The 17,768-nt window shown below is 37.2% G+C and overlaps 1 protein-coding gene across 3 annotated transcripts in view; it reads left to right on the top strand.

Annotated features, from left to right (window-relative positions):
- The window catches only part of ELF2 (E74 like ETS transcription factor 2), a 52,293-nt gene extending 34,525 nt beyond the window's left edge, over nt 1-17,768 (top strand). For 2 of the 3 annotated variants that reach the window (XM_060778928.2, XM_060778930.2), the window contains 6 exons: nt 8,697-8,810; nt 10,053-10,226; nt 11,262-11,351; nt 13,516-13,708; nt 14,741-15,085; nt 16,030-17,768. In XM_060778928.2, the coding sequence (XP_060634911.2) occupies nt 8,697-8,810; nt 10,053-10,226; nt 11,262-11,351; nt 13,516-13,708; nt 14,741-15,085; nt 16,030-16,660 (1,547 nt within the window). In that variant the 3' untranslated portion in view covers nt 16,661-17,768. The remainder of the gene's footprint in view (nt 1-8,696; nt 8,811-10,052; nt 10,227-11,261; nt 11,352-13,515; nt 13,709-14,740; nt 15,086-16,029) is intronic. The other variant, XM_060778929.2, reaches the window with a different exon arrangement.

The following is a 17,768-nucleotide window of genomic DNA, read 5'->3' as shown; positions in this document are numbered from 1 at the left end:
TACTTTCTATCATTTTGAAAAGATGTCACATTGAGGAGGGGCCAAGCTTGTTTTCTGCTGCTCTGGAGCCTAGGACATGAAGAATTGGATTCAAATAGAGGTTCTACCTAAACATTAGGAAGAACTTCCTGGTAGTTTAGCAGTGCAATATGCTGCCTTGGAGTATGGTGGAGTCTCCTTTTGAGGCTTTTAAGCAGAGGCTGGCCATCTGTTGAGAGTGCTTCCATTTCATTTTCCTAAATGGAAGGGGGTTGAACTGGATGGCCCTTGGCGTCTCTTTTAACCTTTCACACAATCTCAGAACAGTATGAGGACACATTCTACAATTGTGCTGAAAACTAAACAGGTCTATACTGTAGCCTGGATGGAGATGGTCTTGAGTTCAATAGAACAATAGAGTAAGAAGTACACATGATTCATGTTACAACTCTTCCCCTAAAACAAACCCTTGTAGACAACATCTGCACTGGTTTGCTGTACATTTCAGAACAGAATTTATACACCTTATTTGGCATTATCTGGGAAATATTGGAGAAAACACATAAGATATTCTCCCTACCCTCCATCAATTATTGTAGCAAATCATTTTCTGAGGAAGGAAAATTGAATGAGAAGGATGTGCACCCCAGCATACAGGAGATGCTCTGTCTTGTGATTACCAGGAGCTAAGTCTGCATTTCCTCCGATCTTGTGAGAATGGGTTTTCCAAGACCCAACTTAGTTGCTTTAGATCAGGGGTCCTCAAACTTTTTAAACAGAGGGCCAGGTCACAGTCTCTCAAAGTGTTGGAGGGCCAGATTATAATTTGAAAAAAAAAAACAAACATGAATGAATTTCTATGCACACTGCACATATCCTATTTGTAGTGCAAAAACACTTAAAACACTACAATAATTAAAATGAAGAACCATTTAAAAATATAAATTGATTAGTATTTCAATGGGAAGTGTGGGCCTGCTTTTGGCTGATGAGATATGATTGTTGTTGTTGTTGTTGTTGTTGTTGTTGTTGTGTGCTTTCAAGTCGTTACAGACTTACGTTGACCTTAAGCAAGGGCCAGGTAAATGACCTTGGAGGGCCGCATTCGGCCCCCGGGCCTTAGTTTGAGGACCCCTGCTTTAGATCCTCAGTGGAGAAATGTATGTAGCAAGGTGTTGGCTTCCTTTCAGCACATCTTACATTGATCTTTGGGACTTTGTGTCTGCTCCCTTTTAGTTTTGGTACCATATTTTTGGGAAAGACAAGGACATAGTGTAAACACAGCTCTTGCATCTCCTATTCTTTGCAGTTTGGAAGGATGTTCTTCCAACAGTGTCTCTGTCCTTTTAAGATAAAAATATAACCAAAATCAATATGCTTATGATATGCTTAATGTATTAAGTACCTCTTAATTTATTCTATGTTGACCTGTGAACTCTGTCTATTGATTGAATTACTGTGATGTCATGGTCTAAATACACAAAATAAATCAGATTGGAAGTTAAGTAGTGCCAGGCCTGGTTAGTACTTTGATGAGAGATCATCAAGGTACTGAAGGATATACATTGGAGAAGTGGCAAAAAACACCTCCAAGTATTTCTGCCTAAGAAAGACCCACTCAAGTTGATAAAATAGTTTAACCTGTTGCCTTTCAGATACATTGGTTTTTACCCCCAGCATCTCCAGCCAGTTAGTCTCACATCTGGAGGTCACCCAAGTTGGGGAAGACTTCCCTAATTGGTGAGGGGAAAATGTATGTGTACAGAATTAAATCTGAGATTTCATTGAGGAAAGCAATAGTTAATTTTGACTGGAGAACGCTTATCAAGGGGGCATTAGACTGTCAATATACTATTGAAGGAAAAGAAGCAAGGATGTGAGAACAAAATGATAGAATATAGAATCTCAAAGAAAAAGTGAAGGAAATGGAGAGAGGATGTTAAGAGCTGAGGAAATGAGGGATCATTAAGAAAAAGGGCCTGAGGTAAAAAATTATATAGAAAGGAAAGACCTGTGTATTGTTGGAGGAAGCTGGGTGTTGTTGGCAGCGGATGTAGGCTAGGGAACAAAGGCTAGTTCTACCAACCTAGGAAAGAAGATCAGTAGAACTGAATTTCCTGTAGTAATTTAAGACAGGCAAGCAAACATTTAATATAATAACGGTTTCAAAACTTATTTTGTTTTAGGACTTTGAAGTTCTGATAGAAATATGACTGTGAAAAAGTTAATTTATCTAAAAAATATACAGGGGGCTTTTAAAAGTACAAGTATTTGTAGGTTCAACTTTAATTTTTATTAGTTCTTATTTGAAAGTTCAAGAATGTACTAATAGTACAAAGTGGCATGGACTAAACAAATTGCTTCTATACCAACTACACGAAAGGGCCCCAAAGCACTGTATACTGGCAGAAAGAAGCATAAGTAATGACAATAATTGAAGACTAGAGACATAATCTCATAAAAAAAGGCAGTACATCTGTCAGAATTCATCCAGGTGCTTTAGTTGCATCTACTAAATTTCATAGTTGAGACAGAAGTTCAGTCTAGGTAATTGAAAAGCATGGTATTTCTGTTTTGGTTTCTTGTCCCATTGCTAACGGGATTTATTAGTTTATTCTGTTGTATGATCTTAAATTTAGTTTTTTCCTTTCCAGCCATATAGTCTGGAATGTGGCTACATTTAAGACAATTGGCTTATCTTATATTGGGAACAGAATGTGAATTTCTTTATGTTACACTTTTCTGTTTTCATTAACCATTCCTCCTTCTGTCTCAAGATTTTGCCGCAGCAAGATGATTATTACTGTAAGGTAGATGGCCATGCTTGTAAATTGTACACACACTTTATAGCTGGACAGGTGTTACAGCTGAGAACAGGGAAGAGTGCCATCTGCTGGAGAGCAGAATTTGAACAGGCCTCCTGACTATCAATTGAGCTATGTTACGGCATGGAATTTATCAAAGAAACGACAGCTGTTCTTTTTTATTACTGCAACTCTAACTAGTTATGAATGTAGTGGATGCATTGATCTTTTTACAATGCATACGTCTGCCATTGATATGTAATAAATAGTTGATTGGATATACATTGGTGATCTGTAATTCGTAGGGAACTGTACAGTTGTTCTAGATTAAAAGTTGTGCTTCCCTTTATTTACTCATTTTTCGGACTTGCTGATGTTATGACAAGGATACTGTTTGTCATTTAGTAAATTTTGATAAAGGTATCTATCCCAGTAGGACAACAATATAACTTCTACTAATACTAGCCAGTATAGCCTGTGGTGAGGAATGGAATGGAAAACCTCTTGAAAGTAGAGTTCTACCCACCCTTTTATCTATATAACAGGGGTGGGAAAACTGTGGCTCCTAGGTTGCATGTTCTTACCAAGGCTCTTGAAAGAATCAACATCTTTTTGTGGCATTTTTTTGCCCCAAAATGACCTCTAGGAACTTTTATAGAAAGTGCTAACAAATAGTATGGGGGATTTAAAAATGAACAAGCTGACCTAGATTGAAATAAAGTTAGTGGACTTTATTTCCTATTGAAATAAATGTATTCGGTTGCATATTAGCTCAGTGACACCTGGCATTGTCTTACTCAACTGCTGAGCATGCCTGCTCTGTTTGGCATAAGTTTGTTCACGCAAAGCAGGTGAACAAAGCTCTGAACGAAATATGCAGAATAATCACAGGATGTCTCAAACCTACACCTGTTGATAGACTCTACTAGCTAGCTGGCATTCCCCACCCCCGATGTGAGATGGGTAGTTGCTGCTAATTAAGAGAAGCAAGGTTGAACACTGTGAATGCCATCCACTGTATGGCTATCAACCTCCTCCCAGTAGACTCAAATCAAGGAAAAGCTTCATGAGAATCACCACTCCTCTTAATGTTTTCCTAGCCACAGCAATAGCATCCCTCTGAGCAGATAAACCAGAAAATCCCAATTGGATGGTCTCCCAAAAGGGTCTTCCTCCATGGGCAAACCAAGAATGGTCAACTTGGAAGTCCCTGAACAGACTCAGAAGTGGAGTGGGGAGATCAAAAAACAACTTGGCAAAATGGCACTACCTTAAAGAATCCCACACCTTGTCCAACTGGGGAGCACAACAAACAACTCAGCACCTGTATGCTTGACCACAATACCCTGCCTCATGTACAGAGGAAGAATTGTTTAAAGCTATAGTACATTTGCCATTGCCCAGTTTTGGTCAAAAAGTATCCAGCTGCTTGTGCTCCTTCTATTTTTATCAGTTTTATACTCATGTCTGCAATGCTTTTGATATGAAATAAATAAATAAATAGGTGACATCTGAGAAGATTCAACCTTGTATTCTCAATGGAACTGAATTTTCTTTTATTCTTTTTATTGTTCCTATAGAAGCAAATTTATCTTCCTGGTATTTGTGTTATTTTTAGATGCTGCACTTTTATATGCAGGAAAAATAATATGTTTTATAATCCATGTAATTCCCAGAGCTGCTAATGTAGTGCTTTTGTAAGGCACAGTTTTCATTGCCTTACTTATACTGTCTTGACTTGAGTGTGTTTTCAGGACATTGAAGAGTATGTGGATTTCAGTTAGTGTAAAATCTGACTGCTCACTAATGCATATTATGGAGATCATATTACTCTGATACTGAAAGATGTGTCCTGGGCCCCACTTGCTTTCCAGGACAAGGTGATGGTTTGGCTCTTAAACCAAAATGTTTGGAAGAAAATAGGACTGAGCTGATACACTCTTTTACTGCCCCATTTGTGAATGACAAAATGGGTGGGATTATTTCATCTGTTTTGGTGGTTGGCGTTTGAAATGTGTAGGTTTAAACATACTGCTGTTGTTGTTCATTCGTTCAGTCGTCGAACTAATGTGTAGGTTTAAACATACTGCTACATATACTGAATTGTTGTGAACAGGTCTTCACATTATTACATGTCAGATGGCCAACCTCACATATGAATCAGATCTATGCATCAGAAGCTTTTTAAAAAGGTTATTATTTTTATCATGTTTAGTTTAGAGTATTGAAGTAACAAGATAGATCTTTATAAGATCCTGCAAATAATCACCAGTTGAATCTTCATTAACTTCCTGGCACTGCAGATAGGTGACCCTGCTTATTCTAAAGATAGATTTAGATGCTGGCAGCCTAGCTGGAATGGTTTAGCTTTGAGTGGATTTCCATAAATGGCAAGAGCTATTGGAGAGAGAGAGGGAAGGAAGGAATGACTGACAGACAGCGGAAGGAAGAGAACAAGAGAATGGATTTGAATGGAATGAGCAGCTAGTTAAATGTTAAGTTTAAAAAAAATGTTCACAGCTCAAATAAGAGAGAAATGGCCATGCTGTATAAATAAACACACACACACACATGCATATGAATTCAGGGATAAGCTGTTCTTAAAGTCTTAATGTCTGTTTCCAAAACTAATGTTTTTCTTAATGTGTTTCCTGGATAAGATCCTACTACAAATGTAACAGGGCCTACTATTAATTGGAATAGGAAATAAAAAAAAACTCCTATTGTCAAGCAGTCCATATTTTTAACAAAAGAACCTTAAACGCATGTATTAAGCATAACACTAGAGATAAATGATGGAAAAAAATAGTATTAGAGTATTTAGCCTGGAAATTACTGATGAACACTCTGTCAATAGCTAACAGCAGGGTAATAATTGGCTGTGCAGCAGAATTTATTCGCATTTCTGGAGTCAATTTGTAACCGGTAGAAATATTAGCATATTAATGTTGCTTAAGTAAACAGTTGTATCTCTTTTAAATTGGCCAAAAAGCTATTTGTATTTGTATATTTCAAAATCTCAAGCGAAGTGTATTTTTCAGAATTTAGAATTATTTTCACTTAGAAAAAAAATCCCATCTTAGAAATTCAGGCACCCCATTGAAAGGAAAACCAAAGTGTCATAAAAGTAGATGGAGAAAGTATAGGTAGCAGAAGATGAAAGAGAGAGGGAAATAAGGAAACGAAGATGGGGAAAAGTCATACAGGACGTATGGGCCTGTTTGAGCTTAGTTTTAAAAAGCTATTACTTGGCCACCTGTTAAGCTGTGCGTATTAAAAGAATTAGCAATAAAATCATATATCAAAGCTAAAATATTTGTGCAGTGGTGCTTCCCCTGAAATTCTGGTTTTCCTTTCACTCTGAAAATAAGCTCCTTTTCTCTGTTGTTTCTCTCTTCCTTTGACATATTCTGCTGTTCTCATTCAACCTTGGACCAGTCATATTTACTCTAAAGCAGGGGTCCCAAACTAAGGCCCGTGGACCGAATGTGGCCTCTCAAGGCCATTTTCCCACCTTAAGCTTTAGACCTAGGGTTGCCCTGAGTAAAAAGATTTGAAGACACAGAACAACAACAATCCTAATTAACTATCTGATAAGTTTATGTTGGTCACAATTGTTCTTCATTTTAAATATTCCATTGCTCTTTCAAGTTTTTTCACTAGAAATAATATACATGCAGTGTGCATAGGTATTCATTCATTTCCCCCCCTCCCCAAACTGTAGTCCAGCCCACAACAGTCCGAGGGACCGTGAACCAGACCTTCTGCTTAAAAAGTTTGAGGACCCCTGTCCTAAAAGCACCAGATCCTTTTAAATCTTGCAAGATCAGCCCTTCTTAGTACCTGGGTGGGAGACTGCCAACAAATATTAGGTGTATTTCATAGGAAGGGTCAAGAAGCACTTTTCCTGATCCTTGCCTAAGAAAACCATATGAAATTAATGGGGGTCGACAAGTGACTTGAAGATGCATGAGGAGTCACACATACACACATGGTATTTATATTATTAAATGCTGTCTTTTATTAAGAATTACTAAAAGTGATGTGTTTAGAATCAAGAACTTAAGGTTTAAAATCCAACGTAGTCTGGTTAATTACTAATATGCATATTTGTTACCAGGTATGGGTTAGGTATTAAGCTTCCACAGATTATGTTTCACATGGGCCATTTGAAATTGTTATTGAATACATGGTCAGAAATTCAAGAATACTTCTAATGACTCTTTAAGCCATATCATATATGGCTACAGGATGGGCCAAACTTCACTTTTGAGATGTAATATTTCATGCAGTTTTAAAGCCCTATTTGTGTGTGTGTGTGTGGTGGGGAGGGGGGGGAGGGGGGTCAGGGTCAAAGACTGAGTAAATGCAGTTGGGCATTCCCTGGGCAACGTATACGGCTAATCTTTCCAACCCAAAACCATTCCTATGCAATGCTTTTGGCATGAATTAAATAACTAATTTTCCCAGTAGGGTGTACTGTAATCTTGGACTATCTTGCCTCATTTTGTAGTTTGGCACCATTATGCCCCACACTGTTTGATCATTAGCTAAGACCATGATGTATTTTTAAATTTAAGCTCCTCCATCATCATAAGAGAATCATCTGTTTCTATCAGATTTGTTTTACTGGTAATGGCTAGAATGGAATGAAGAACTGTATCTAGGATCTATATTCACTATTAGGTTGTTGCATGACCAAACATTTTGTTTGCTGCAAAAGAAGACAGTTTATGATTAATGAGAAGAAGGATATGTTAACTGATGGAATTCCCCCACAGGTGTCCCCTTGGCAACTCCTCAAACCTTAGAACACTTATCTCCTTTTCCCCAGTTAGCAGGAACCCTGATGGTTGTTAGTCCAGCATATGTAACAGCATATGAAGAAGGGGGGCAGTAAACCTCTTACCTCTTTGGTGCTTGTTTCTACACACACGTTGATACTAATGTCTGTTTTAAAATAGTGTCATGCCCCTCGGACCATTACTGTATTTGAGTCCAATGTCTACAAGTGTGTCTTTCTTTCCTGAGTGCTTGTTGCAAACCGTATTGCACCACCTGACATCCGCCGGGAAGTAGCAACCAATAGTGAAAGGACCAAGGCAGTGACATCTTCAGCTCATCCCTTGTTTGGGTATCAGCCAGCATGTCAACGACTTAAATCAAGAAATAGTTTTCTAAGATCTACAGAGACACTTGCTGGAACACCCCAGCAAGCGAGAGTCCAAAAGTGGCAGGCTCAAACCCAGAACCTCAACCAATGGCTGATACCAAATGAGAGACTCCCCCCTGGGCACACAGAAAACTGGGCAACTTGGAAGGTGCTGAACAGACTGCGCTCTGGCACCTCGAGATGCAGAGCCAACCTTAAGAAATGGGGCTACAAAGTGGAATCCACGACATGCGAGTGTGGAGAAGGGCAAACCACTGACCACCTGCTACAATGCAACCTGAGCCCTGCTACATGCACAATGGAGGACCTCCTTGCGGCAACACCAGAGGCACTCCAAGTGGCTAGATACTGGTCAAAGGACATTTAATCAACTACCAAGCTTGCAAACTTTGTGTTTTGTCTGTTTGTTTGTTTGTTTTGTTAAAAATGTAACACATATGTCTGGTTGCTTCTGACACGATAAATAAATAAATATGTTGCAAACCAACACTGATCTCTTGACTACATTTTTGGTAGTACTTGATTAGATAAACAGATGTGTTTAAAAGGGGGAAACATTGACTTTTTGTCTCCTGATATACACCTATTAATTTTCCCGTTAAAAGACATTTCTCCTAGTAGTACGCGTTGTTCCAGTTTTTGACTTGCATGTTTTGAGTCATGTTAAAAGTATTGGTTTGTATGTGTCCAGGAAATGGGATTGTGTGATAGATTAATTTATGTTTACATTTTTTGTACAGTGGAGGCTTCTGTCCATGGCAGCAATGTGCACTGTTCAGATAAGACCATTGAGGCAGCAGAAGCCTTACTTCATATGGAGTCTCCAACCTGCTTAAGAGATGTTCGAACTCCCGGTATGTCAATACTTAAAATAAATTGTAAGGGTCTTCGGGGACGGTGTATATGTTTTATCTGGACTAGAGCTTTAACAATACATTTTATTTAGGGACGATAGCTTTCTAAGCATTGTTCCAAATAGACAGTTACTGTATGAATAACAGTTGCTCTTTGAGCAAACAAGTGCAGAAAGGCTGCTCAAGAAATTTTCATTGCCACTGTATTACCCACAAGTGAAAAATATATCTGCTGTATTTCTTTAACTCTTAAGATGCACATTTTCCACCATATAAACATCTCTAAAACAGAATCGTGGGTGGTGTTTATATATATAAATAACGTTTTTTCTTTCTTCTGTTGGTGGTACTGAAATTATTGTGTGTCTTACAATGGATGGTGCCTTAGAATTGAATAAATAACTCGAGTAGTTCAGTATAAAATCACCTACAAGGTTGTGATGTATTTTTTCTGTATCAACAGTTTTATTTTTCTAATACTGTTAGTTTGTAAATTTGTTTCACAAAATTATTTGTAATTAACATTGTTTCTCTCCAGTCTTTTGAATCGCTTGGTGTGCAAAACCTGTTGAAGGCTATGGATAACACCAAGTATTTCAGATATCATGGTTTCAACTTTCCACTTTTGTATCATTCCAAAATACAAAGAAATTACACAGTGTAAAACTTGTGGGAATCAAATGTGGCCATGTGTATATCTCCCTTATTTTTCTGTTTATTCCACCATGCCATATTTGCTGCCAAATTCTGCAACACAGAACATTTAGAAAAGAACTTTGCTTTAAACCAAGGTCCCAGGAGAGAGTGTGTGTCATGTTTTAGAGTAGAATCCAGCTCCTAGAAATGTGAATGTACTTCAGATTGGTTAACTGACTCTGAAACCATGTAATGAAATAATGTTTCATTCTGAAATTGTGTCTTATTAGTATACTCAATTTAGAAAGGTTATAAAAAGTGTATTGAATGTCATGTGCAAAATTACAAGCTCCAGTTGGATGTATACAGATATTCAATTTCTGGAAGCAAACCTTTTTTCAGACCCAAATATAGTCTTATCAGTTTTCCTGTACTATGATAGATTTGATAATCCAAAAGGGATGGAATGCATATAAAATATAATTGTTTAGAAAACATACACTTTTATGTTTGTTTTGAACCCCCTTTGTAATATTTCCAGATATTTTTTTTGCCACAACTGATTTTTTTTTTTAAAATCTTGCTTTATTTGTTTCCTTCTTTTAGTGGAAGTTCTTGTCCCACCTTGTATGTCAACTCCGGAATTCATTCATGCTGCAATGAGACCTGATGTGATTGCGGAAACAGAAGTGGAGATATCTACAGAGGAGTCTGAACCAATGGACACATCGCCTATCTCTACTTCTCCAGAAATTCACGAGCCAATGAAAAAAAAGAAAGGTAATGTAGATAGACACTCAAGACCAATAAAATGACAACATATAATTGTCAGGGCACATCTTTGAGAAAACTAGGTATGTGGGTGGGTCAAAAAGTGTAACCTCCTTCATCATAAAAATGTTATGAATGAACATATAAAAGCAGAGGTTGCTCCCGATCATAGCCTGAACTGTCCTCTACGCAAAACTACCATTCAATATAGTCACAATCAATTTGTACACATTTGTGCCATCTTTTAATCCAGGCATCAAAACCATTTTGGAAAAATTGAGGGTTTTGCTTCGTGACCCATGATTTGGCTTCAGGTTCATGGTTCTAATCAGTGAATCGGAAAAAAAAGGTTGTATCAGTAGAGTAAGGTTACCTCTATCATATCATGCACAGATAGTCCAGCAGCTGTGAAAGAAATAAAAGCGCGGTTGAGGCATTACTTTTTGACCCACTTTCATATATTTGTATGTTTCTCTCTCTGCTTGTCTATCTGTCTATACATGCACATACAAACGTACACACACACACACACACACACACACACGTCAAAGATAAAGTACTACACTGTATCATTAGTTATAAGTATGGCATAGTTTACTGTTTTGATTTAATAAAAAGTGAAGACAGTTGTTGTATAAACTTCTAAATGGAATAATACAGACTTCACTATAGGATTGATGAACTCAATTGTGGATTGCTTTTTGCACACTTAGTTCTATGAAAGGGATTTCATAGAAATAATTATATGGTCCATGCGGGCTCTATACAAACAGTGAGTTTACACAGTGGAAGTAATTATTATATTATAGTCATTGCCAGGAAAATAATAGAACTAGGCAATTGCATTATTTTCCTGAGGATTAAATAGTTTGATGAAATGCTGACTTTATACAAGATATTTATAATATCACACCCTCTTAGTTATACATCAGAGATTGCCTGTTTCTTTTTGGAGTTGGACGAAAACCTAAGCTGAAGAACAACTTCAGTTGTAAAGTAGTATTTCTTTACACATTTTTCAATTTTTCAAATCTTTATTTGTAGCAGGCCGTAAACCAAAGACCCAAGTGCCACCAGCTATTTCCAGTGCATCTCCAGACTTGGGTATGAAAAAGAAACCAAGAGAAGGCAAAGGTAATAGTAATAATATTATTAAAAGACTATAAATAATTAATACTTGAGTGATTAAATATTAAGGGCAGTTACTACATGTCTTCTTGGAACTTCCAGTGTATAGGACATTGACCTGACTTGAATGTAAACACTTGTCTGGGTACTAGCATAGGCACTATTTTTAATCTGTTTTTTAATTGTTTTAATTGTATTTGTAGGCTTTTCCTGTTTTATTACTCTATGTGTCTATTTGTTTATTTATATTGTAATGTGGGTGGAGCCCCCAGTGGCGCAGTGGGTTACACCACCAAGCAGCTGAACTTGCTGACTGGCAGGTTGGCGATTTGAATCTGGGGACGGGATGAGCTCCTGCTGTTAGCCCCAGCTTCTGCCAACCTAGCAGTTCAAAAACATGCTAATGTGAGTAGATTAATAGGTACTGCTTCTGGGGGGGGGGGATAATGGCACTCCATGCAGTCATGGTGGCCACATGACCTTGGAGGTGTCTACGGACAACCTCCAAGGCCACGGCTTAGAAATGAAAGTTCTTAGGCTTAGAAATGAAAATGAGCACCACTTTACCTTTCTTATTGTAATGCAACATTGGATTTTGCCGTGTCTGTAAGCTGCTCTGAGTTCCCTTTGGGTGAGAATAGCACGGTAGAAATATAGTAAATAAATAAATAAGAGATAATCTGCTTTCATAGGTAGTAAATGCAAAGGTTTAACCCGCTTCACCACCAGGGGGCCACTTTCATAGGTATCTTCTGTTAATTATATGGAGGTACCTCTACTTAGCATACTAAAAGAAAATGTGTAACAATTGTTTCCACTGCAGGTGTTGCTTTGGAATCATATTTTCAAGTAACATTGAATATAATATCTTGGGAAATATTTGACTTGAAACTTCTAAGCAGAAAGCAAAAGTAGACTGAGGGGCACTTATGAAATTTGCAATACACAAAACAGTAATTGGAAGGATTTTGATCCTCCTATTGAGGGTTCTTTCCCCATTTTGTGCTGCTAAAATGGTGTATCACTTGAAGGAGTTGGTATTTTTGAGATAGTATCTATGGCCTGACCAGTATTTTGCCATCCATAACTCTTAAATTTTACCTGTTCATAAGCAGTTGGCTATGCTATTTAGGACTCGTGGGATTTGAAATCCCAAAAATATGTTGCCCATTTATGAATAGCCACTGTTCAAGTAATGCCAAACTATTTTAAAGTTGGGACACTAAGATGGAACCAGCTTTTTACCAGTAATATCTTTTTGCTGAAAGTACATGTTTCTGGTTTTATTTAATCCTGAATGTACACCTCAGGATGTACACCTGAGATTTCTTTAAGGTGACCTTTATAATGCCTTTGCAGAATGTGATTTCAAATCATGGGAGCAAAAGTCTGTCTTTGTTACTAATTCTTGTGATAGATTGCCCCCTACTGAATTTCACAACATGTGTAAAAATATATTTAAAATATTAATTTTCAACCCTAACCGTGAAACAGCAAGTTCGCGGAAAGCGAACTGCGAAACAGCGAGGGAACACTGTATTTAATTTTAAATCTGAAATATAAATTGGGCTTTTAATATTTATTTTTTTGAGATTAGAAGTCTTGGTTGAAGTGAGGTGGATAGTTTCATTTTTGCTAATATAAGAATGTGGCTTATGTTTTGCTGTGAGAATACAATACTTCTGTTTGATTCTGTAAAAATATGTGTCTTCCTGAAGATTTCTAGCACTTTCTAGAAGTCTCTTGCTGAAATTTTTGCTTGTATTTTCAAGCATACTTTTAGCTTATTTTTAGTTGAAATCATCAATTAAGATTGCTATGTATGCACTAGAAAATTGAAAGAATATTCAGTATTTGCCATGCCATTCACCATGGGCTGTAGAGAATTACATATAGGACTCACTGAGAGATACATTGAAACTCAGAAATTTCAATAATAAATGCCAACACTGGGGGAAAAGAATTTATAGTTCATATAAAACCTTGGCATAGCATACTTTGGGTTCTTTTGATTAAATCGTTTTTGTTTTTGTTTTTTGTATTTCTATAATAAAAAAACCCCAGTGTTATGTAAGATAATAATTCAGTATTATTTTCATATAAGGAGATCTTTTACTTTTTTGTTAAAGGCCTGTATGTGAATTTTCTGAAAGGTATGTTTTTCTTGCAGGAAATACCACCTACTTATGGGAATTCCTTCTAGATCTCCTTCAGGACAAAAACACTTGTCCACGATATATCAAGTGGACTCAGCGGGAGAAGGGCATCTTTAAACTTGTGGACTCAAAAGCTGTTTCCAAACTATGGGGAAAGCACAAGAACAAACCTGACATGAACTATGAAACAATGGGAAGAGCGCTGAGGTAAAAAGTAGTGGGGACATTATGGAAATTATGGGTGTGTTTCTTATAAAATAATTGTGATGTTAGGCTTGCTGGGCAGTTTCATTGCAGCATTTCCAGAGAGTTTTATCTGATGAAGCGGTCTTACTTTTCTAAGCCAGTGGTGTGCCACTTTCCTCATTCTTTTCAGAAATTTAATTTATTGCTGGAGTTTTATCTTTAGTATGTCACACATTCTCAGCCTAAGACAACAGTCTCAATATAAATCTTGAGCAATGATCAAACTGTTTGCCCCCAAGGAACTGGGAAATTGATGCTTCTGTTCGATGTTTTGTCTTATGTCAGATGTAACAGGTTGCGTTATTTAATTTTAGTTCGTAAGTCATAATCTTTTTTATATGTTGGGTTGCCAAATTTTGTAACTATGGGTGTATTGTTGTTGTGTTCGGGTACTGAATGTTTGCCATTTGTATTTGGAATCCTCCCTGCGTCCCTTCGTTGTCGTTGTTATTACAGTAAACCTCTGAATAAATCTTGCCAAGAAAACCCTATAACATGGTTGTTATAAGAGCCAACTTTGAAGGCACATAACAAGAACTAATGTCAAAGACAGTTCGTGACAGTAAAGATAGACAGTTAAAAAGGCCTCCTGGTCTTTAGAAAGAAAACAAAGACGTGGTTGTGGGACCAAGCATTTGAACAGTAAAATAATGCAGTGGAAAGAATAATTAGGAAATATGTGTAATGACAATTGGAATGGCTACAGTGTACGATTTTTGGATCATGTGATTTTAATGTTTATACTAGATGTTTTAATGCTTTGCCTTAATGTTTAAATGCTGTTTATGTCTTATGTTTAATGGTTTTAATGATTTTAATTTATAGTTGTTAATGTTTATTTATTATGATTTTTACCCTTTCTACATGTATGTTGATATTGAATGTTTGCCATTAATATGTTTTAAACTCCCCTGAGTCCCCACAGGGATGAGTAAGGCGGTATATAGATATATTAAATTAATAAATAAAATACATTTTGTTTTTTTCTTGCAGATATTACTATCAAAGAGGAATTTTGGCAAAGGTTGAAGGCCAAAGGCTTGTATACCAGTTTAAAGAAATGCCTAAAAACATTGTGGTTATTGATGACAAAAGTGAATGCAGCACTGAGGAGTTATCAATCCCCACGGATGAGAAGTCATTGGAACGAGTGTCTCTCTCTGCAGAAAACCTCTTGAAAGCAGCAGCCTCCGCTCGCGCAGGAAAAAACGCTTCTCAGTTGAACTGCACCCGAATAGAGAAGCCTGTTACCAGAGTGGTGAATATCTCGTCATCAGGGCACGAAATCACATCTTGTTCTCCTCCCACCACCACAGTCCCAGCAACACCTGCTCCCAGGTTAGTGCTCTCTTAATTTGCCTGCTTGAATTGATTGAATTAGGGGAATGAATCAGGGTAGCATCATTTAATGGAGCTGCTTCTGTCTTCTTGAAATTAGTTGCTCAGACTTAGGTTACAGAGACAAATAAACTGTTCTCAGTAAAACCCATGAATCAGATTATGCATAGACAGGAGTTTGAAGTGAGTTGTGTCAGATGTCATTCTCTCAACTTCTCTGTAAAAAAAGGAGAGTGTCCTCCCTTGTATTGTTGCTTATTACTTTCCAGTTTCTAAGGCTGACATTACTTTTAGTTTTAACTAGGGCTTTGTGAAAGAAGGAAGTTTTTAAGATCAAGTCAGGGGGTGCTGTGATTTTAGTGATTTTAACTACTGTATATACTTGAGTATAAGCTGAGTTTTCAGCCCTTTTAAAGGCTGAAAATGTCCCCCCCCCCCGGCTTATACTCGTCAAGATTATTTAATATTGTATTAATATTTTTATTATATTTATTATTTTGCTCTATGAATTATTATTATTACATTTAAATTATTTTACTCTATTATTATTACATTTATTTTTCTCTGTTTGTTATTGTTATTACATTTGTTATGTTACTTTATTTATTATTATTACATTTATTATTTTATTCTATTATTATTGCCATTATTATATTTTTGTGGTAAAATTAGGTGCCTAGGCTTCTATTCAGGTTGGCTTATACTTGAGTACATACGATATATGGATAGGCTTTTAAATGGTTTTAACTGATTATTTTTAATACTGTTAATGTTTAGTTTAATGTTTAATGTTTGTATATTTTAAGGTTTTAATTGTATTGTCTTGGCTTCATTGTGAGCCGCTTTGAGTCTCTTTTATAGGGATAAAAATGGGATATAAATAAATATTATAATGTGTTACTCATTGGGTTTTAATACAGTCTTCATCTTCACCTATTTGATAGGACTGTTCGTGTGGCCATGCAAGTGCCTGTTGTCATGACGTCTCTGGGACAGAAAATATCCACAGTTGCAGTGCAGTCTGTAAATACAGGGTCACCATTGATGACCAGCACAAGCCCAACAACAGCAGCAACCCCAAAGGTAGTAATCCAGACAATCCCTACGATGATGCCAGCATCTGCTGAAAATGGAGAGAAGATCACAATGCAGCCGACAAAAATAATCACTATCCCTGCCACACAACTTGCACAGTGCCAGTTGCAAGCAAAGACTGGTTTGCCTGGGACAGGCAGCATTAACATAGTTGGAACGCCACTGGCTGTGAGAGCACTTACCCCAGTATCCATAGCCCATGGGACTCCAATGATGAGACTCTCCATGCCTGCCCAGCAGGCAGGTAGCCATACTCCTCCCAGAGTTATTAGTGCTGTCATAAAAGGCCCAGAGGTCAAATCTGAAACCATGGCTTTAAAGCAGGAAGGCAGCGAGTATAAGACGCTGCAACTTGTGCAAGAAGAAAAGCCGGCTGATGGAACCAAGACAGTTACTCACGTGGTTGTCGTCAGTACGCCCTCCGGCATTGCCCTCCCGGTTACTATGAAAGCAGAGGGAATAGTAACGTGCGAGAAATGAAGAAGCAGCAGCTATGAACATTCATTTGCATAGACTCTTGTGGGAAAGAAGCAAACTGACATATTTAGGGAGACAGGGAAATGAACACACAATCAAGAAGATATAAACGATTTTGAAAAATTGTTAATAGTTATGCATATATTAGAAATTTACTGGAAATTCAATAATGTCCCATGTTTCAATGGGAACTGAACCACATCCACATACTGACACAATTGCCTCTTGCAAACTGGGCAGCTAACAAAGCTGTTGAAGTTGGGAAATTGGAAAGGACTGAAAAGAGAGAGGGCTCAAGAGGCTTCTTGCATGAGCAAGGTACACTAAGACATAGAACACTAAGCAGGTTCTGTGCGGGTCACTTGGTTGTACATGATTTGGGCGGAAGGAAGAGGCTCACTGTTACAAATGACAAATCTGATGCATTTTAGTGTGCATACCAGCAGCAATTACCACTGTGTCCTCACAGGATCCAACTGGTGCTATGTGAAAAAAAACTCTGCTACTTAGTATTCTAGAATGTGAATAAAAGGAAAGGATTAAAAGAGTTTCCATAAGAAGATGAAGATCTAGAAGGATTTTTTTGTATCATACAGCATAAGCAGATTTTTAAAATGAAAGCCTTAGACTGATTTTCAGTTACCTTTCTTGAAATAAGCTAATGGCTTGTTTGTGTAAAACATTTTTTTATTAAAACAATTTTTTAAAAATCTTATACCTAGCACAGTATTGTTATAGAATTACATGTAACATATTTTGTACAGTAGTCAGGTCTGTCAGTTTCTTAATTGTGGGCAAAATGGCCATCGGGCTGTTTTGGCCTTTTGCTACACCAGGCTTGGGTTGCCCACGGAGCCCCGACATCTGTGCATACATTTCAGCTTCAGCTTCTACTCTGTCACTTGAAAGGTCACGCTTGGCATGAACTCATGTCAGGTAGTTTAAAAAGCCTGTACATTTTTTTTTAGTTGAAGTTAGAGGGAAGTACCAGTGTTCAGAATGAACTATAATAGTTTGTATATTCAACATTTAAAGTATATTCTATTTTGTTGTACTCTTGTTTCAAAGTGTATTCAAGTAGGTTTTACTGAAATACAAACCTGAAATTTAA

The sequence above is a fragment of the Anolis sagrei genome, chromosome 5 (genome assembly GCF_037176765.1).
Source record: "Anolis sagrei isolate rAnoSag1 chromosome 5, rAnoSag1.mat, whole genome shotgun sequence".
Lineage (NCBI taxonomy): Eukaryota > Metazoa > Chordata > Lepidosauria > Squamata > Dactyloidae > Anolis > Anolis sagrei.
The sequence above is the reverse complement of the archived record's forward strand: the minus strand, read 5'-3'. Positions and strand labels throughout refer to the sequence as shown.